The sequence below is a fragment of the Oncorhynchus mykiss genome, chromosome 1, assembly GCF_057628025.1.
Source record: "Oncorhynchus mykiss isolate SJ-2025 chromosome 1, ASM5762802v1, whole genome shotgun sequence".
In the NCBI taxonomy this organism is placed as follows: Eukaryota; Metazoa; Chordata; class Actinopteri; order Salmoniformes; family Salmonidae; genus Oncorhynchus; species Oncorhynchus mykiss.
In genome coordinates, this window is record NC_143022.1 from 30,041,476 (window position 1) to 30,063,494 (window position 22,019).

At 40.8% G+C, this 22,019-nt stretch overlaps 1 protein-coding gene across 1 annotated transcript in view; it reads right to left on the reverse strand.

Annotated features, from left to right (window-relative positions):
- The window catches only part of hydin (HYDIN axonemal central pair apparatus protein), a 73,652-nt gene extending 52,102 nt beyond the window's left edge, over positions 1-21,550 (reverse strand). Inside the window, exons 1-7 of the mRNA XM_021597913.3 lie at positions 21,294-21,550; positions 18,712-18,896; positions 18,301-18,426; positions 10,641-10,760; positions 7,715-7,849; positions 6,689-6,888; positions 6,454-6,578 (exon numbers count right to left, since the gene is read on the reverse strand). Coding sequence (XP_021453588.2) covers positions 6,454-6,578; positions 6,689-6,888; positions 7,715-7,849; positions 10,641-10,760; positions 18,301-18,426; positions 18,712-18,846 — 841 coding nt within the window. The 5' untranslated portion in view covers positions 18,847-18,896; positions 21,294-21,550. The remainder of the gene's footprint in view (positions 1-6,453; positions 6,579-6,688; positions 6,889-7,714; positions 7,850-10,640; positions 10,761-18,300; positions 18,427-18,711; positions 18,897-21,293) is intronic.
- Between the last annotated feature and the right edge of the window lie 469 nt (positions 21,551-22,019).

Sequence of the window (22,019 nt, forward strand, 5' to 3'; positions counted from 1 at the left end):
TCTAAGATTTGAAAGACACATACACATTAACAGCTATGCTGGCATATGGATTCCCTTGGGAAACCCAACTACCAAACCATCCAATGTTGGGATTTATAAATAAATGATCTGGGCTCCCAAAAGGACTGATCTCTATAATATATAAACAACTTTTGGAAAGCTCATATTCTGAGCTAGCCATTAAAAAAGTATGGGCCACAGAGCTAAATGAATCTGAACATCCCTTTAAGTGGAACAAAATATGGAAAAATATAACTTTGGCATCCTGTAATCCGAACCATCAGCTTTGTTTTGTTCACAGACTGTAAAACCAAGGAAAAGTGTAGGATGAAATTGGCCCAAACTCCCAACTGTTCACTCTGTCCCCTAAATCAGAAGGGCACATTCCTTCATATGATGTGGACGTGCCCTGCAGTTAAATGCTTCCGGGACAAAGTTACAAAATTCATTACGAAGTGCAAATGTAAATATTTAATGCGTTGCATCTACTATGTTAATTAACGATGATAGCTTCTTAAATCTCTCAAGTCAATCAGAGATGATTACTGCTGGCAGGCAGAAATGCTGCTGCAAAAAAAGATGTTGGTCCTTAGAGGGCAATCACCCCACTCTCTCTCTATTTGCCAGTAGATACAGTTACTATTAGAAGTTAAAAGGTTTGAATTATAGACAGCAAGAATTAATGCTAGTCAAGGAACAATTGAGGCAAGGACAAATACGCCTGACTCCGTAAAGAATAATCTCAACTAAAGCCCAAAACATACAAATAAACAATCCATGAAGCCCAGCACATACATTCAAACAACATTTTAAATATTTTTTTCCTTTCTTTTCTTTCAGGCCTTCTTCTTCATATTTTTTTCTTTCTTTTCTTTCAAGTAGCTTGATACTGGGTAGCCTGGGTACCAGTCTCTTTAGCTAAAATTATACTCCTTGCCACTCCTTGTAATTGCGAAATAGACTGGCCTTCCGGCAATCTTCAAATAACATTCTATCATTAATGAGTTCTAGGATATCAGAGTATGTGATCCTGATTCGATAACCTATCATCCAATCACAATGTTTATGCAAATGCACTGTATATACACTACACTATATACACAATGTAGAAAATAGTAAAAATAAAGAAAAACCCTTGAATGAGTAATGTTCTGTCACATTCTGATCTTTATTTCCTTTGTTTTGTCTTTATTTAGTATGGTCAGGGTGTGAGTTGGGGTGGGCAGTCTATGTGTGTTGTTCTATGTTGGGGTTTTGAGTTCAGCCTAGTATGGTTCTCAATCAGAGGCAAGTGTCGTTAGTTGTCTCTGATTGAGAATCATAGGTAGCCTGGGTTTCACTTTTGGTTTGTGGTTGTTTGTTTTCCGTGTGTGTATTTGTTGCCACACGGTACTGTTTCGGTTTCGTTCATGTTCACGTTTATTGTTTTGTATTTTCATAGTGTTCAGTTTATTTCCTAAAATAAAACTTTATGGACACTTACCACGCTGCGCATTGGTCCTCCGATCCTTCTCGCTTCTCCTCCTCAGAAGAGAAGGAGGAATGCCGTTACATGTTCTAAAAGTGTTGACCGGTAGTGTATACGTATATATAGACGCTACAAGCTTGGAGCACCTGTATTTGTGCAGTTTCTCCCATTCTTCTATGCAGGACATCTCAAGCTCTGTCAGGTTGGATGGGGAGCACCGCTGCACAGTTATTTTCGGTCTCTCAAGAAATGTTCGATCGGGTTCAAGTCCGGGCTTTGCGCTGGGCCACTCAAGGAAATTCAGAGACTACTACTGCATTGTCTTGGCTGTGTGCTTAGGGTCGTTGTCCTGTTGGAAGGTGAACCTTCGCCCCAGTATGAGGTCCTGAGCGCTCTGGAGCAGGTTTTCATCAAGGATCTCTCTTTACTTTGCTCCGTTCATCTTTCCCTTCGATCCTTACTAGTCTCCCAGTCCCTGCCACTGAAAAATATCCCCACAGCATGATGCTGCTACAACTATGCTTCACCGTAGGGATGGTGCCAGGTTTCCTCCAGATGTGACGCTTGGCAATCAGGCTAAAGAGTTCAATCTTGGTTGAAATCAGACCAGAGAAAAATGTTTTCTCATGGTCCGAGAGTCTACAGGTGCCTTTTGGAAAACTCCAAGCGGGCTGTCGTGTGCCTTTTACTGAGGAGTGGCTTCTGTCTGGCCACTCCACCATAAAGGCCTGATTGGTGGAGTGCTGCTGAGATGGTTGTCCTTCTGGAAGGTTCTCCCATCTCCACAGAGGAACTCTGGAGCTCTGTCAGAGTGGCCATTGTGTTCTTGGTCACCACCCTGCAGTCTCTTTGGCAAATGACAGGAGTGGCAAGGAGTGTTAGCTAAAAAGACTGGTAACCAGGCTAGCCTGGTACTACAGTAAGTCCAATGCTGGAAAACAGTCGGTCTCTATCAAATAAGTATGTAGACAGTACTCTACCTCTTCAAAAGATTAGTCAAAGAAAGATAGATGCACATAAACCATTATATAGGCCTCCTGTAACCATACATCCTTTATTAGGGATGTGGATTAGGCTATACAGTACTGTACAATAATCACATTATAACAAAATCACTTCAAAGACCTTACTATAAAGGATTGGCTTGACAGTATGCCTCTTAAATAGGTGTTGCAGATAAAGTCAAAGTAAATAAGTCTTCATCAAAGTAAGATGAAGTACAAAATCCAGGGAAATAAGCTTTTTCTTTAAGACATGAATATCAATGTCACAACCTCATAAATCTATCCACTTTTCCTTTTATCCACCGATTTCTCTTGTGGAACACCAAGTAGACCTATTACAGTGGTGTGACTGTGATATCTCGGTGAACGGCACTCTTTTGGGACCAAGGGACAACGCAAGGTGGGTGAGCATGCTCACTAAGGTAGTTGCTGCCCAGTTAAAGAACCTAATGTTGTCTCAGGAGGAACCGTAGATGATTAGCAGCATCAAAGAAAGCAAAGATACACTTAAAACCAGCACATATTGATGACGACAAGCCTGTCATGTGCAATAAAGCTGTAAGATGTGTCCTACAAAAAAGAAAGAATAGAAAATAGGGGAAAATGGAGGGACCATAATTATCGCTGAGATCCTGATGCTGTGACAGCGGTTGATTGGCAAGAAAAATGTGCCTCTCTCCCCCACTGGTCGAGCCAATATCATGCTTTCATCATCTAATTTCCTCAAGAGATTAATTCTGCACGGCCATCAGTTTCCAGGCTACGCAGAGGACATTTTAACCTCAGCCGATACTGCTGTTGGAAGTTCTCCCTTTGATTGCCCATGCTGCATTTGACAGGAGACTTGAGCCCTCAGTGAACAGCTCTTGAAAAAATTCTGAAGATTCTGCTGGAGTGCTGCTGGTGAGGAGAGGGTGAGCAGAGCTAAGGGGTTAGGTTTATGGTTAGGGATACAATTAGGATTAGGGTTAGAATTATGGTTAGTGGTTAGGTTTAGGGTAAGGAGTTAGGGATTTGGCGTTAAGGATACTAAAACAGATGTGTGTGTGTGTGTGCACCTGCGATTTCCTAAAAGACTGCAGATAGTCAAGGCAGAGGCAGAGTCTAGGGTAAACTCACCAAGGAACTGTCTCTTTGCTCCTAAATACGACAGCAGCTAAAGGACTATTACTAATTCATTAATTTCAGTAGCAAAGGAAGCCTATCTTAAACACACTGATGGCATTTCTCACCAGAATTGACTTTGAGCGTTTTTTCCTGTGTGAACATTGTTCCCCAATAGGCAGCAAAATTGGCCCAAGCGTGATTTTATTTGGCCCCAAAAGTATTTTTTTTTAAATAAAATTGTATTTTCTTTAATTTAGGAAATCTGTTCCCAAGTATTCCCATGCATAAATAGAGAGGCATACAGTATGTGATCGTATCCCAATGTAATCAAGGTTTGAAATTATTCTGTTTTTGTCAGATACTATATCTGTTTGCGTTCAATTTGCAGTGTATAAAATATTTATAACTATATTCTGCCCTCCCGACCATCCACTCAAGGAAAAACCGGCCCAAGGCTGAATGTAATTGGGGACCCCTGATCTAGCACTTCAAGAACGACAGAGAGTACGTAGCACTTCTTGTCTCCTGTCAAGTAGAAGCCGAGTATCCAGGCAGGAGCAATGAAAGAAACCTGACATCTGTTTGCATTATTGTGTTAATTTTAGGAAATGACATAGCAGTGACTGGGGAGCTGGATTCATATATAGCTATTTAGTTGTCATATTGAATCTCAGTATTAGCAGTCACACCCTTGAGCAAAGGAGCCTAATTTGTCAAGCTTCGGCTACTATCCAATAAAATATACAATATGTAAATGTGTCCTAGATGAAGGCTACTAAAGGGCAAATTAATACATCAACAGATGGATTGATTAGAATAGATGGACACTGTATGTACAGTAGAATCACTGCTTAACCACCCCTGCAAAAATTTGACCATGTTTGAAATGACATGTTCATGGGTCAAAAATGTACAGTACTACTTGACAAGATACTCATGATTTGCTGCGTTCACTGGTTCCAGAGGGTAACTTCCAGAGCAGCTTCATCTGATGCATACATGAGAAGGAGACAGGGAAAGGTGCTGAATTAAAAATGATACAACCCTGATGGGCTTACAGTGAGTGGTCTTTTTAGAGTAGAGCACATTAGAAAATGTTAATGCTACTGCCCTTCACTTGACCTGTGTGTGTATGTAGTGAGACAGCAGACCACCAAGCACCACCTGAGCCAAACACACACACATGCGTTTACACGCACACAGACACGCATGCACGCACGGATGCACACGCACACACACACACAAGCACACAGATAAACATGCACACACACACACTCAAATACTCCTCTGGCTCTTAATTGGTTTACTGTATCTCACACAGATATAGTTCTCCATCACATTGCAAATTCACCTTTTATTAACTTGCAATTCTACCATAGGCTTGTCAAAATAATTAAGTGATAAAGAGGTCTACTCTAAATCCTCAATCAAATCTGGATTTCACCACAGCATAAAAACACTTTTATCAATCTTTAACACTGCAATCACCTTGGAATCCTATAAGGTCCCTTTGCCAGCACTACCCATCATCACAATTACAAACGTGGGACAGTTTAAGATCTTGAATTGCGCCAAAAATAATTGCACATCCGCTTACATTCCAAAAATAAAACATATTGGGGTTTCCAATGGAGTTCTATCAATATCTCAAACCATTAGCTGGTATAATCACACAAACAAAACAAGACAGACGTGTCTCCAGGGACTGTCCATTCTAACTGGGCTGACCACACTGCTATAGGCAACAGATAACACCAGCAAACCCAGCTATCCACACTCATACATCTGTTAATAGGATATATGCTAATTCGGGTGTTTTCCCTATACGCTAGGTGCAACCTGTGTGAAAGAGCAGAGATTAAAGACTGTGAATAAATGCCCCTGAAATGATTAACACTGTTTTACCATTCCTGCTGCAGGGTCATTAGGGAGGGGATATTTTATTATTGTGTTCACAGTGAATGTATGGTAAACAGATTCATCCTTTTAGTTCCACTCCATTTGATGTAGTTGATTATCTTATGCAAAAAATGTGTGTAATGTGAATGTGTGCATGCATCTGTTTCTTTGAAGTACCTTACTGGTGTAGAGCAAGTACTTGTGTGCTAGCGTAATGCAAAGTGAGTGGGTCTATCGGTGGAGACTCTGGGGAGACATGTACACTGAGTGTACAAAACATTAAGAACTCCTGCTCTTTCCATGACATAGAATGACCAGGTGAATCCAGGTGAAAGCTACGATCCCTTATTGATGTCACTTGTTAAATCCACTTCAATCAGTGTAGATGAAGGGGAGGAAACAGGTTAAAGAATCATTTTGAAGCCTTGAGACAACTGAGACATGGATTGTGTATGTGTTCCATTCAGAAGTTGAATGGGCAAGACAAAAGATTTGTGTCTTTGAACAGGATATGGTAGTAGGTGCCAGGCACACCGGTTTGTCAAGAACCGCAACGCAGATGGGTTTTTCATGCTCAACAGTATCCCGTCTTTATCAAGAAACGTCCACCACCCAAAGGACATCCAGCCATCTTGACACAACTGTGGGAAGCATTGGAGTCAACATGGGCCATCATCCCTGTGGAACGCTTTTGACACCTTGTAGAGTCCATTTCCCAACTAATTGAGGCTGTTCTGAGGGCAAAAGGGGAGGGTGCATCTCAATATTAGGAAGGTGTTCCTAATGTTTTATACACTGGGGGTATATTGTATATGGTTTGTCCTTTGTGGGGGGAATTTTGGATGTAGATGATTGTAGAGTATAGATGCATGTGTACCATCTGTATAATGGTGACCATAAAGCTCCAAGGATACTGAATCTTGTCTAGCCAGGCCTGTATGGTGTAGCTGCTGCTTTATAGTTATGGTCTTGTACCTGTATGGTAGTGAAGAAACAGATCCTGGCTGTGGTCTCCTGCAGTCTTGGGTAGAAAGTCAACTGTCACCTGCATGCTCTCTCCAACTCCAATAGTTCCAAGAGGGGGCTCCACTGAAAAAGGTCTTGACAGAACAAAGGCATGGACAGGTAGAAATGGTTGGTTTAGCATAGAGTACTTGGGCTAGAACAGACTAAAGCCTAGAACAGACTACTATCATAGATCATCTCTCACCTGTGTGTGCTTAGCTGAAACTTGGCCTCACAGTTGCCAATGTTGCGCACCAGCATGGTCTTCTGTGAGGAGCATTTCACAGGGCACAGAGAGAAGTGCAGGTGGTCAGGGAAGTCTAGGATGGCCCGCGCCCCAATCGCCCGGATAGGAACCTCAAACCTCTCCCTCTCTGTCACACAGATGAGCCTGTGGATGTAGTCCTGGGAGACGGGGGAGGAGAGGTTACTTTATGAAGTTCACAAGGACAGGACAGCACAGAGGTAGACTTCAGATTCAACTTTGTTCAGTTTCTTATTGGATTCTGTCTCAACAATGTCTTGGAACTATAACACATGCATAACCAAAGGTTCACTACTGCTCCAAATGTTCACATCTTGTCAAGTATGTTGTTTTTTCAGGGGTCTATCATCCAAACAGTCATCTCTCCCTATTGTCTCCATACAGATTAGTTGGCTCCATGCCTGATTATGTTGCCAAGGGCCCTGAATCTCTCTAACAACTGCACTATGTATTAATGTGCAAGCAGAGCAAAGCAGATTACCAGGCCATATTAGAGCCTGGAGAATGGCAGCTAATGGAGTGAGAGTAGGCGGTGGTGGAAACATTCCCTGTCATGCCCATGCTCATCAAAGCACACTCTCTGATAGAATTACAGTGCAGAGGCGCATTAATGAGAAATATGAGCTTTGACATTGATGTTTCACCGTGTTGTCATTACTGAAGAGGAAAACCTGAAGCATTGAAATCTTTCCTTCAGACCAAGGGTAATGAATGAGACTGGTTTCATAACTAGGCCAACATTCCTTTCAGTAATTTTCAGAACATAGGAAAGCTGTTTTCTTTTGAAATCAGAAAGAGGAAATTTAATGAACAGATTGAATAAAGTTGGAATAAAGTTGGAAACACTTGTTTGCTTTGATCCATAGCATTAAAAGAAAACGTAATAGTTTATTGCACTTTACAGTGTTCCAACTGTTTGTTAAGTGTGTTGCCATATCATTTTTATTTGATTTGTGTTGACAGTACCTTGTTCTCCTGAGGTGTAAAGAGGACACTGAATGTGGACGCCATCCCTGGGGCCACTTTGCTACATACATCCACTGGACTGACCACTTTAAAATACAGAGAGTCTCCCTCCATCACCTTCACCAGCCGTGGGATCTAAAGACCAGAAAGACACACACACACACACACACACATATGCACATGCACGCACGCACGTGAAACAAAGAGAGAGAAAGAAAAAGAGAGAAAGAGGGACATAATGACTAACTCTCCACTTTCTTTGCAACATCCCTACTCCCTACTCTCCTAAGCCCCAAAAGAAGCTCAAAGACAACAAACATATTTAAGAGAAATAACTGCAAGAAGAACATAAGAAATTATATTCATATCCTTTGTTTTAAAAATATATATATTTCAACAGCTGGTGGCAGTTTGGCAGACCATACTAAGGTACAGAACTGTGTTCACTTTGGCAGCTATTTTTTTTCCATTAAATTATTGACTTGTAACTTCCATCATGTGCACATTAAGATAGCCTACTATCCCCTCATATAGCTGGCACATTGCTATTGTGGAAAATAGTAACCAATGCCGGCCATGACTTACCATAGGCTACAAAGCCTTGGCAACAGGTTAAACAATTTAAGCGTACAGCTCTTTTCTCCCAATCATAACCTCGGGATGGGGCTAAATAACAATGACTCGTATTTGCCGACTGCAAGAGCAGCAACACAGATGAATAACAGCACACATGGGAAAATGGAGCATGTGATGTGATCAAAGCGAAAATAGCCAACATGAAAGTAAGAGAGTAAACATTATAGTTTTTAGTTGAGGTTAGTTACAATTAAAGTGTCCTGGTTCGCTGGCTGTGCATCAGTTCAAAATATTTCTGAGTGACTGAAGTGACTGCCCGGAAGCTGTGTGACTGAAAAGCCGTTAATTCTGCCAATGAGAGGATTGCATTAAATATTCTGCAAAGATATGAATGCTTATGATTGGACAAAAAATATTAATGTCTAATTGAATGTCCATTAGTCTCATGTGGAATTCTAGTCTCGTCACATTTTCGTCAACTAAAATGAAAACGAATTTGTTACTAAAGTTAGTGTGTTTTTCATGGCATCTCGTCACGCTATCGTCATTAGTTTTCGTGAGGAAAAATAGGTTGTTGACAAATATTTTTCATCATAGTTATTGTTGACGAAATGAACACTGGAACAAAACAGTGCGTCACCAAATGCATCAATGTAAAAGTTCACTTCACTTCTGTTTGATATAAAAATCTGCCAAATGCAATACATCCTAAAAAAGAGTTTGGGGTTTGGACAGGCATGCAACATAGTATATTTAGAAATTCAGGATTTAAATGGCCAATAAATAAGAGGAATTGTGGCTTTGACTCTACTGCCAATAACTTTTTCTAGGCCTATCTATTTGCCATCAACATGGGACTGCAGTGAGAAAGTGAGACATTTGACTACGAAGCTAAATCTTTCATATATTTTTTCCTTGCATTTTAAATCCAACTACTGTATGCATTACAGCTTCAATGTGGTCATGAATAAATTGAATAAAGAGGTTGTTTTTCCATGGAATTAATATACATATTTATTAAAGTATGTCTACCCCATCTCCCTGAAAGGTAAATGGTTGGGAGAAAATATGTAGGTTGTAGACTACCAAATCAGTTGACACTATATAATCCTTTCATCACAATGCTTTTTGTTCAAACTAAAAAAAAGGCCTAATTAAAAAACACATAATGTAGTTACTAATGAGTTTCACTGTTCTGAAAGGATGAAACCGGTAGAAATAGTTGGTATTTGAAAGGATGAGTGTAGGGGAAAGAGAGGTATGTTATTGTGTGAGGGATATTGCGAATGCACTGTAGCCTATAAGAAAAGGGGTAATAATGCACTGTAGCCTATAAGAAAAGGGGTAATAATGCACTGTAGCCTATAAGAAAAGGGGTAATAATGCACTGTAGCCTATAAGAAAAGGGGTAATAATGCACTGTAGCCTATAAGAAAAGGGGTAATAATGCACTGTAGCCTATAAGAAAAAGGGTAATAATGCACTGTAGCCTATAAGAAAAGGGGTAATAATGCACTGTAGCCTATAAGAAAAGGGGTAATAATGCACTGTAGCCTATAAGAAAAATGGTAATAATGCACTGTAGCCTATAAGAAAAATTGTAATAATGCACTGTAGCCTATAAGAAAAAGGGTAATAATGCACAATGCACATAGCTGGGCCAGAGATTTTATTATGTTGGGAATTACTATTGCATTACATAGTAAAATTACTGTACCTCTGTGACTTCCACAATGCATTATCAACATGTGAAAGAAGAGACAAGGCAAGTTAAAAGCATATCAATCATTGTAGAGTTGTAAAAAAGATTGTTATGCCTTTTCATGTGTTGAAAAAAGAACTTGTCCAGATTTCATGCACTTACACCTTTTTATAATGGACTGACAGTTACATTTGGATATTTCTTCTAAATCCTAGGTAGGTTATGCATTAAATGTATAGGCTACGCCTAACAATATATTTCCTTGACTTATCTCTGACACCATGACAGGGTTTTAGGAGAGACATATTTTCTAACTGTAATCGAGACCATTTAAATGATAGATCCATGCATGATTCAGCCCTTACATCTGATTAATTACAGTTTATTGAGTGTTTGCAGTGGAGCACTTTTTAATGGAGAATCCAATCACATATTGGTGTGGCACATATGGGGTTGTAACTAATGACCAGTGGCCATTGTGTCCTAATAACGTACGCCATACAATTATCACTGGGAATTCAGATGGATCAAGAAAATCTCCAGAACTACCCACTCTCCACATAGCTGCTCGCTCAGCCAGGTATTGGCAATCTAATGTCCACATCAACCTTCCACGCTTCCCTGGTACCCAAACCCGCCCTGCCCTACCTTGTCATTGTTACGGAGAATCAGTGAAATCTCATAGGTCTCTGAGGGCGTATAATTCTGGAACACAATCTCTGAGGGGTATGGCTGGAACATGGCCTGGTCCACATCTATGGTAGAGAACTGAGAACAGCACAGAGGAAAAGTAAAAAAAGACAGGATTCTTAGGGTAGGAACAATAACATACTCTTTTGAGCAAGCCACATTGTGCCTTTAGTAACACACATATTACAAAATAATATTACATAATAATTGTAGACAATTGCAATTGTTTAAGTCACATTAGATGGCCTCTACTACTACAGTAGGAGGTCACATCAGACAATGCTGACTAAGGGAAGGCTTCTTACAGGCCTGGTTCATAAACTTAATATCAATGCTGTCAAAATGACCTTCATCTCATAATGATGATGCATTCTGTATTCTGCAACTGTGGAAATTTACTACCAACAATCGGCCAGCTTGTAAGTGAAAAATAGAATGCCTTGATTTGAACCCCCTTCATCCTATTTGACTTAAATTTGTATACAATTTCAGAAGATGGGCTCTGATATAAGGACAAGCTGGTTGGAAAATAATTATATTAGCTAACATTAGTATTACAGAGGCAAAAAAACGCTGGAGGTAGAAAGGGGCAAAGAGAGAGAGAGAGGTGCAGAGAGCAGATGCTTTATAAGATTTTTTCCTTCAATCGAGTGATCGTGGCATGCAACTATGGTTTTCCTTCACAAAAAAATATATTAGTACAACACATTCGACAGACAATATCTTCATTTTCATCAGATGATAACAGAAGTGCAATGCTATTCGGCTAGCAGCCACACAAGTAAATGAGCTTACAATGAAAAAGCAAGGTATTTTTTGCAAAAACGTTGCATGGCCATCATATTTCTAATGTTTATCTTAGAATGAATGTAGCCAGCTACATTTCCTAATGTTTTGCTAAAAATTAATCTTGCACCAAAAGTACAGGAGAAAGGTAGCTACACATCTGCTCATAGAATGCCTGTTCATGAATTCTCATCAGAGTGGAAAAAAATTAACGTTGGTCTGATGACGAGCAGAAATTACAATGAGAAGCATTTTAGATCTGCCTTTACAAAACGCTTCAAGATATTCACGACACAACAGTGGTAGGCTTGATTACCAACAACGACGAGACGGCCTACAGGGAGGAGGTGAGGGCCCTCGGAGTGTGGTGTCAGGAAAATAACCTCACACTCAACGTCAACAAAACTAAGGAGATGATTGTGGACTTCAGGAAACAGCAGAGGGAGCACCCCCCTATCCACATCGATGGAACAGTAGTGGAGAGGGTAGCAAGTTTTAAGTTCCTCGGCATACACATCACAGACAAACTGAATTGGTCCACTCACACAGACAGCATTGTGAAGAAGGCGCAGCAGCGCCTTTTCAACCTCAGGAGGCTGAAGAAATTTGGCTTGTCACCAAAAGCACTCACAAACTTCTACAGATGCACAATCGAGAGCATCCTGGCGGGCTGTATCACCGCCTGGTACGGCAACTGCTCCGCCCTCAACCGTAAGGCTCTCCAGAGGGTGGTGAGGTCTGCACAACGCATCACCGGGGGCAAACTACCTGCCCTCCAGGACACCTACACCACCCGATGTCACAGGAAGGCCATAAAGATCATCAAGGACATCAACCACCCGAGCCACTGCCTGTTCACCCCGCTATCATCCAGAAGGCGAGGTCAGTACAGGTGCATCAAAGCTGGGACCGAGAGACTGAAAAACAGCTTCTATCTCAAGGCCATCAGACTGTTAAACAGCCACCACTAACATTGAGTGGCTGCTGCCAACACACTGACACTGACTCAACTCCAGCCACTTTAATAATGGGAATTGATGGGAAATGATGTAAATATATCACTAGCCACTTTAAACAATGCTACCTTATATAATGTTACTTACCCTACATTATTCATCTCACATGCATACGTATATACTGTACTCTATATCATCGACTGTATCCTTATGTAATACATGTATCACTAGCCACTTTAAACTATGCCACTTTGTTTACATACTCATCTCATTTGTACATACTGTACTCGATACCATCTACTGTATCTTGCCTATGCTGCTCTGTACCATCACTCATTCATATATCCTTATGTACATATTCTTTATCCCCTTACACTGTGTACAAGACAGTAGTTTTGGAATTGTTAGTTAGATTACTTGTTGGTTATTACTGCATTGTCGGAACTAGAAGCACAAGCATTTCGCTACACTCGCATTAACATCTGTTAACCATGTGTATGTGTCAAATCAAATTTGATTTGATTTGATTTGACTTCAGCAAAAGGGCCGAGAAAGACCTAGAAGTAGCCTGCAAACTGCAATATTTCTCGATGTAGTCCTACACAACCAGGCCAAAACCTGACGTCTAACCACACTTTTTGCATTTCACATGAGTCAGAGCACATGGAGACATTCAAAAGAGTGGGCATATTTTATTATATTTATATTTCATAGTTGACTAATTGAGGTCTCTGCTCTGAGTGTTAACCAAACTATTAACGTGGGTATTTCCAGTGTGAGAGCATGGTTTCAGGTAGACAAAAGTTCCCCTTCATGCACCTTCACTGTCAGCAAATCATTGTTTTGTGGTTAAGCTTTAATGTAGAGTTATGTATTATTTGTTCTGCTTTAGTCATATGATCCTTTCAGTTCCCTATGTTGTCAACGGCTAGCCCGCTGTCAGTGTCAGCTAGCAGCCACACAAGTAAATGAGCTTACAATGAAAAAGCAAGGTATTTTTTGCAAAAACGTTGCATGGCCATCATATTTCTAATGTTTATCTTAGAATGAATGTAGCCAGCTACATTTCCTAATGTTTTGCTAAAAATTAATCTTGCACCAAAAGTACAGGAGAAAGGTCTGCTCACACATCTGCTCATAGAATGCCTGTTCATGAATTCTCATCAGAGTGGAAAAAAATTAACGTTGGTCTGATGACGAGCAGAAATTACAATAAGAAGCATTTTAGATCTGCCTTTACAAAACGCTTCAAGATATTCACGACACAACAGTGGTAGGCTTGATTACCAACAACGACGAGACGGCCTACAGGGAGGAGGTGAGGGCCCTCGGAGTGTGGTGTCAGGAAAATAACCTCACACTCAACGTCAACAAAACTAAGGAGATGATTGTGGACTTCAGGAAACAGCAGAGGGAGCACCCCCCTATCCACATCGATGGAACAGTAGTGGAGAGGGTAGCAAGTTTTAAGTTCCTCGGCATACACATCACAGACAAACTGAATTGGTCCACTCACACAGACAGCATTGTGAAGAAGGCGCAGCAGCGCCTTTTCAACCTCAGGGGGCTGAAGAAATTTGGCTTGTCACCAAAAGCACTCACAAACTTCTACAGATGCACAATCGAGAGCATCCTGGCGGGCTGTATCACCGCCTGGTACGGCAACTGCTCCGCCCTCAACCGTAAGGCTCTCCAGAGGGTGGTGAGGTCTGCACAACGCATCACCGGGGGCAAACTACCTGCCCTCCAGGACACCTACACCACCCGATGTCACAGGAAGGCCATAAAGATCATCAAGGACATCAACCACCCGAGCCACTGCCTGTTCACCCCGCTATCATCCAGAAGGCGAGGTCAGTACAGGTGCATCAAAGCTGGGACCGAGAGACTGAAAAACAGCTTCTATCTCAAGGCCATCAGACTGTTAAACAGCCACCACTAACATTGAGTGGCTGCTGCCAACACACTGACACTGACTCAACTCCAGCCACTTTAATAATGGGACTTGATGGGAAATGATGTAAATATATCACTAGCCACTTTAAACAATGCTACCTTATATAATGTTACTTACCCTACATTATTCATCTCACATGCATACGTATATACTGTACTCTATATCATCGACTGTATCCTTATGTAATACATGTATCACTAGCCACTTTAAACTATGCCACTTTGTTTACATACTCATCTCATTTGTACATACTGTACTCGATACCATCTACTGTATCTTGCCTATGCTGCTCTGTACCATCACTCATTCATATATCCTTATGTACATATTCTTTATCCCCTTACACTGTGTACAAGACAGTAGTTTTGGAATTGTTAGTTAGATTACTTGTTGGTTATTACTGCATTGTCGGAACTAGAAGCACAAGCATTTCGCTACACTCGCATTAACATCTGTTAACCATGTGTATGTGTCAAATCAAATTTGATTTGATTTGATTTGACTTCAGCAAAAGGGCCGAGAAAGACCTAGAAGTAGCCTGCAAACTGCAATATTTCTCGATGTAGTCCTACACAACCAGGCCAAAACCTGACGTCTAACCACACTTTTTGCATTTCACATGAGTCAGAGCACATGGAGACATTCAAAAGAGTGGGCATATTTTATTATATTTATATTTCATAGTTGACTAATTGAGGTCTCTGCTCTGAGTGTTAACCAAACTATTAACGTGGGTATTTCCAGTGTGAGAGCATGGTTTCAGGTAGACAAAAGTTCCCCTTCATGCACCTTCACTGTCAGCAAATCATTGTTTTGTGGTTAAGCTTTAATGTAGAGTTATGTATTATTTGTTCTGCTTTAGTCATATGATCCTTTCAGTTCCCTATGTTGTCAACGGCTAGCCCGCTGTCAGTGTCAGCTAGCAGCCACACAAGTGAATGAGCTTACAATGAAAAAGCAAGGTATTTTTTGCAAAAACGTTGCATGGCCATCATATTTCTAATGTTTATCTTAGAATGAATGTAGCCAGCTACATTTCCTAATGTTTTGCTAAAAATTAATCTTGCACCAAAAGTACAGGAGAAAGGTCTGCTCACACATCTGCTCATAGAATGCCTGTTCATGAATTCTCATCAGAGTGGAAAAAAATTAACGTTGGTCTGATGACGAGCAGAAATTACAATAAGAAGCATTTTAGATCTGCCTTTACAAAACGCTTCAAGATATTCACGACACAACAGTGGTAGGCTTGATTACCAACAACGACGAGACGGCCTACAGGGAGGAGGTGAGGGCCCTCGGAGTGTGGTGTCAGGAAAATAACCTCACACTCAACGTCAACAAAACTAAGGAGATGATTGTGGACTTCAGGAAACAGCAGAGGGAGCACCCCCCTATCCACATCGATGGAACAGTAGTGGAGAGGGTAGCAAGTTTTAAGTTCCTCGGCATACACATCACAGACAAACTGAATTGGTCCACTCACACAGACAGCATTGTGAAGAAGGCGCAGCAGCGCCTTTTCAACCTCAGGAGGCTGAAGAAATTTGGCTTGTCACCAAAAGCACTCACAAACTTCTACAGATGCACAATCGAGAGCATCCTGGCGGGCTGTATCACCGCCTGGTACGGCAACTGCTCCGCCCTCAACCGTAAGGCTCTCCAGAGGGTGGTGAGGTCTGCACAACGCATCACCGGGGGCAAACTACCTGCCCTCCAGGACACCTACACCACCCGATGTCACAGGAAGGCCATAAAGATCATCAAGGACATCAACCACCCGAGCCACTGCCTGTTCACCCCGCTATCATCCAGAAGGCGAGGTCAGTACAGGTGCATCAAAGCTGGGACCGAGAGACTGAAAAACAGCTTCTATCTCAAGGCCATCAGACTGTTAAACAGCCACCACTAACATTGAGTGGCTGCTGCCAACACACTGACACTGACTCAACTCCAGCCACTTTAATAATGGGAATTGATGGGAAATGATGTAAATATATCACTAGCCACTTTAAACAATGCTACCTTATATAATGTTACTTACCCTACATTATTCATCTCACATGCATACGTATATACTGTACTCTATATCATCGACTGTATCCTTATGTAATACATGTATCACTAGCCACTTTAAACTATGCCACTTTGTTTACATACTCATCTCATTTGTACATACTGTACTCGATACCATCTACTGTATCTTGCCTATGCTGCTCTGTACCATCACTCATTCATATATCCTTATGTACATATTCTTTATCCCCTTACACTGTGTACAAGACAGTAGTTTTGGAATTGTTAGTTAGATTACTTGTTGGTTATTACTGCATTGTCGGAACTAGAAGCACAAGCATTTCGCTACACTCGCATTAACATCTGTTAACCATGTGTATGTGTCAAATCAAATTTGATTTGATTTGATTTGACTTCAGCAAAAGGGCCGAGAAAGACCTAGAAGTAGCCTGCAAACTGCAATATTTCTCGATGTAGTCCTACACAACCAGGCCAAAACCTGACGTCTAACCACACTTTTTGCATTTCACATGAGTCAGAGCACATGGAGACATTCAAAAGAGTGGGCATATTTTATTATATTTATATTTCATAGTTGACTAATTGAGGTCTCTGCTCTGAGTGTTAACCAAACTATTAACGTGGGTATTTCCAGTGTGAGAGCATGGTTTCAGGTAGACAAAAGTTCCCCTTCATGCACCTTCACTGTCAGCAAATCATTGTTTTGTGGTTAAGCTTTAATGTAGAGTTATGTATTATTTGTTCTGCTTTAGTCATATGATCCTTTCAGTTCCCTATGTTGTCAACGGCTAGCCCGCTGTCAGTGTCAGCTAGCAGCCACACAAGTAAATGAGCTTACAATGAAAAAGCAAGGTATTTTTTGCAAAAACGTTGCATGGCCATCATATTTCTAATGTTTATCTTAGAATGAATGTAGCCAGCTACATTTCCTAATGTTTTGCTAAAAATTAATCTTGCACCAAAAGTACAGGAGAAAGGTCTGCTCACACATCTGCTCATAGAATGCCTGTTCATGAATTCTCATCAGAGTGGAAAAAAATTAACGTTGGTCTGATGACGAGCAGAAATTACAATAAGAAGCATTTTAGATCTGCCTTTACAAAACGCTTCAAGATATTCATTCCCCCCCCCTTATTTTACCGCTTTTTCTCCCCAATTGGTAGTTACAGTCTTGTCTCATCGCTGCAACTCCCGTACAGACTCAGGAGAGCCGAAGGTCGTGAGCCGTGCGTCCTCCGAAACACAACCCAACCAAGAACTGCACTGCTTCTTGACACAATGCCCACTTAACCCGGAAGCCAGCCACACCAATGTGTCAGAGGAAACACGGTACACCTAGAGACTGTGTCAGTGGGCACTGCGCCCGCCCCGCCACAGGAGTCACTAGTGCGCGATGGGACAAGGACATCCCTGCCGGCCAAACCCTCCCCTAACCCGGATGACGATGAGCCAATTGTGCACCGCCCCATGGGTCTCCCGGTCGCGGCCGGCTGAGACAGAGTCTTGACTCAAACCCAGAATCTCTAGTGGCACAGCTAGCACTGCGATTCAGTGCCTTAGACCACTGCGCCACTCGGGAGGCCAGCAAGATATTTCTTATGCGTTTTATATATTTTGTTCTATGTGAAAAACTAAATTCTGCATTAACGTGACCCCTGAGCCTAAACATATATAATATTAGACTAAAACATAATGATTTCAAACCTTGCTTACATTTGTATACAATCACATATACTGTATATTTCTAGTATGTGTGGGAATACTTTGGAAATGTATTTATTTTTGCTCAGAAAACTTGTAGAATCACCCGCGGGCCAAACTCGGCCTGCAGGCCGAGGGAAATCAGGGAAATCCTGTTGTAGTGCATTTGCATAGACTTTACCTTCTGGTGAGTGGTCTCAGTCATGTCTATCAGCTCTAGAATGCGTGGTGGGTGCATCGCATGTGTATTTGCCAGACGCTCCTCCGTAGATTGAGACATCTCTTGTGCAAAAGCAGATGGTGTCAACTACATTGAGAAAGGGAATTCAATGAACAGAATCCATGAGTGATCATTAAATAAAAATGTCCATCCTTGACCACAGACATATACACACATTCTGCTTAATTTCCCCCATAATAACATCTCTCCATCAGTTAGTTCATCAATAGGTAAACATAGAACTGCACTCATTTCAAAGTCAGGGACACATTTTTATATATATAAATTAATAATGAAGTAGGAGGATATATTCAATAATAGCTGCAAGTCATGTGTATATTGAAAACATACACTCCATATGAATGTACTCACTTTTTTAGGCATATCCTCTCTTCTAACTAGTTTGGGATTCCTGGGTGCCACCACTTTGCTCTTGAATCCCTCGGGTATTTTCAGAGGCAGGCTTGGCAGAGCCGCATGGGATGCCTGAACCTTGGAGGTGGGCATTGCAAAGTTGGATCTTTCTTTGTTTAGTTCATTTGAGAATACTGCGGATCCTGTTGAATATGAACAAATTTATTGATTTAGAAATCAACAAGACAGACTCACTAAGAGTCTTTATTCTAGTAGATACACTACCCATCAAAAGTTTGGGGTCACTTAGTGTCACGAGAATTTTCAATCCCAATGATAATAACTGACAATCAATAGCTCTGACCAATCCCCGAGATCTGTAAGACCATGGGTTTAATAACAATTAGTCAAAGACTCAGCTTATGCAAAAAGATAGTACAGTTTATTCACGAGAACGTTCTGAAGTCCATTATACAAAGACATCCATTTTATAGCTACGCACATACTTCCACACAAACAGTAGGTATCCTACGCACATACTGTACATACACACAAACAGTAGGTGAGTTTTATCCTTCTCCATAGTTCTCACCACTGTTCTTCTGTGTTTTCTTAGGCACACACACATTTCTCTCTCTCCCAGTCCAACCTAATTCGACTTGTGTTTAATACTTTAAGTATTCCTTATACATGCAACATAAACTATACTCTCTAATGGTTACGTTTCAGGGTAGAATTATTTAATCATTACCTTTAAACATATAAATTATTTTATCACTTAGTAATGTCAGTGTTTTTTTTTTAAAGCCATTTTTTTGTCCATTAAAATAACATAAAATTGATCAGAAATACAGTGTAGACATTGTTAATGTTGTAAATGACTATTGTAGATAAAAACTGAAGATTTTTAATAGAATATCTACATAGTACAGAGGCCCATTATCAGCAACCATCACTACTGTGTTCCAATGGCACGTTGTGTTAGATAATCCAAGTTTATCATGTAAAAGGCTAATTGATCATTAGAAAACCCTTTTGCAATTATGTTAGCACAGCTGAAAACTGTTGTGGTGATTAAATCAGCAATAAAACTGGCCTTCTTTAGACTAGTTGAGTATCTGGAGCATCAATATTTGTGAGTTTGATTACAGGCTCAAAATGGCCAGAAACAAATACCTTTTTTCTGAAACAATGCTGTGTTCTTAGACTAGTTGAATATCTGGAGCATTGGCATTTGTGGGTTAAATTACAGGCTCAAAATGGGCAGAAACAAAGACCTTTCTTCATACAATACTGTGTACTACTCCCTTCACTGAACAGCGCAAACTGGCTTTAACCAGAATAGAAAGAGGAGTGGGAGGCCCCGGTGCACAACTGAACAAGAGGACAAGTACATTAGAGTGTCTAGTTTGAGAAACAGACCTCTCACAAGTCCTCAACTGACAGGTTCATTAAATAGTACCCGCAAAACACCAGTCTCAACATCAACAGTGAAGATGATGGCCTTCTAGGCAGAGTTCCTCTGTCCAGTGTCTGTGTTCTTTTGCCCATCTTAATCTTTTATTTTTATTGGCCAGTCTGAGATATGGCTTTATCTTTGCAACTCTGCCTAGAAGGCCAGCATCCTGGAGTCGCCTCTTCACTGTTGAGTTGAGACTGGTTGAAGCTGCAAGTTGAGGACTTGTGAGGCATCTGTTGCCAGGTCGGGACACGGGCGCCCCGGGATGCGGGCACTGAAGGGGGGTTCGCCCAGGGCGCCATATAAACTAGAACCGCCACATACACTTGAAACAAATCTCCAAACCGAAAACTGCAGCCAAAAATGCTTTCTGCTACTTAGATCAGTGAAATGTAAGCTAAACTGACAACGGAGTGAAGAGCAGAAATCTCAACTAGCAAGCAAGCAATTCGCAGCAATGAAGAACGCGAAGGGTGGAGAATTCAGGCAGGGGGGAGATTTTCGGCACAACACCTGGATGTCTCGTATCCTACTATCAGTACACTCGTAACAACTTAAGCATTACGAAACTTATATTCGATCAAATAAACCTCAATAACTTAGCAAATAAACCATTCATTTTTTGTTGACCAAATTCACCACTCTATCATTAATCGCCATACAAAAAAATAATTAATTGTGGGCGAAAAAACGAAACCTGCTTGAATGAGAGATTTCCCGCGGAGTTTGGCCTCTCTCTTCCTCCCTGCTGAAGTTATGTTACTTGGCAAGTCTGGTGGTAAACAGTGCTCAAAAGTAATTTATTTCGTGTTTTGGATCAATTACAGCCTGTGCGCAGAGATAACAGTTCTTCAGCACTGTAGCTAGAATCGTCTTTACTTTGGCTGAGTAATTTATTATTATTGGTAACGAAGGTATATTGAATCCATCCAAATGTGTCAATATTTCGTCTGGCGTTCAAATCTGCAAACAGTACAATAACATTATACTAGCAACCAACTAACGTTAGCAACTAGCTAACGTTAGCTATAAACTTCAGTAAATGTGTCTACATTATCAAGCCAGTTCAAACATTTTATACTCAGTTCTAGGTTCTTTATATTCCTAGTAACCAGGCATTGGCATTTGTTTTGAAACTTACAAAATAGTCACCAATAGTTGTCCCTCTGTTTCTCTCCTTTCAGTTTGTAGCGCATTTAGCCGTTACCATGGCACCGACTCTACGAGCCTGCTGATTCCTTGGCAATGGTCACGTGGTCCTCATTGATCGTTGGTCACGTGTCCAAAGGGGGAATAAAAGGGTGGGTTTCGGGGAGGCAACATCAGAAACAATGTATCCAAATGGACCTCTGAGACGACCCAACCACCCACCCATACTCTCTTATTAGAGTGACCAGTCTTCTATCTAGCCGCCTATGTTAAACCCATTAAGTAAATAATTGATTTCAATAGATATGATCAAAGTTAATAATTATAATTGGGTATCAAGATGACAAATGTTAGATGTATCTAACTAGGCTTCATTAGTAGGCTATGCATGCATTCCTTTCTGAGCACTCAAACTATATGTGAAACAGTTTGGAAGTCTTGTTAGACAATATGTATGCTACATTTGGGGTATTACTCTATACATTGTGGTGCCAGCATATTTGTAATGTTTGCTATCAAAAATGTTTAATGTTTCTTTAACAGTTATTTTATCCCAGTAGACATGTGCATGAGTATGCACCAGGTAGTAGAACGTGTGAAAGATCATGAATAATAGAGTAGCAGACTATTTTGTCCTGAAGACCCTGATACCAGGGGATTTCTCTCAAAATGCACATGCCTATTCTGCATCAAAAAATCAAAAAAATTACAGTATGAG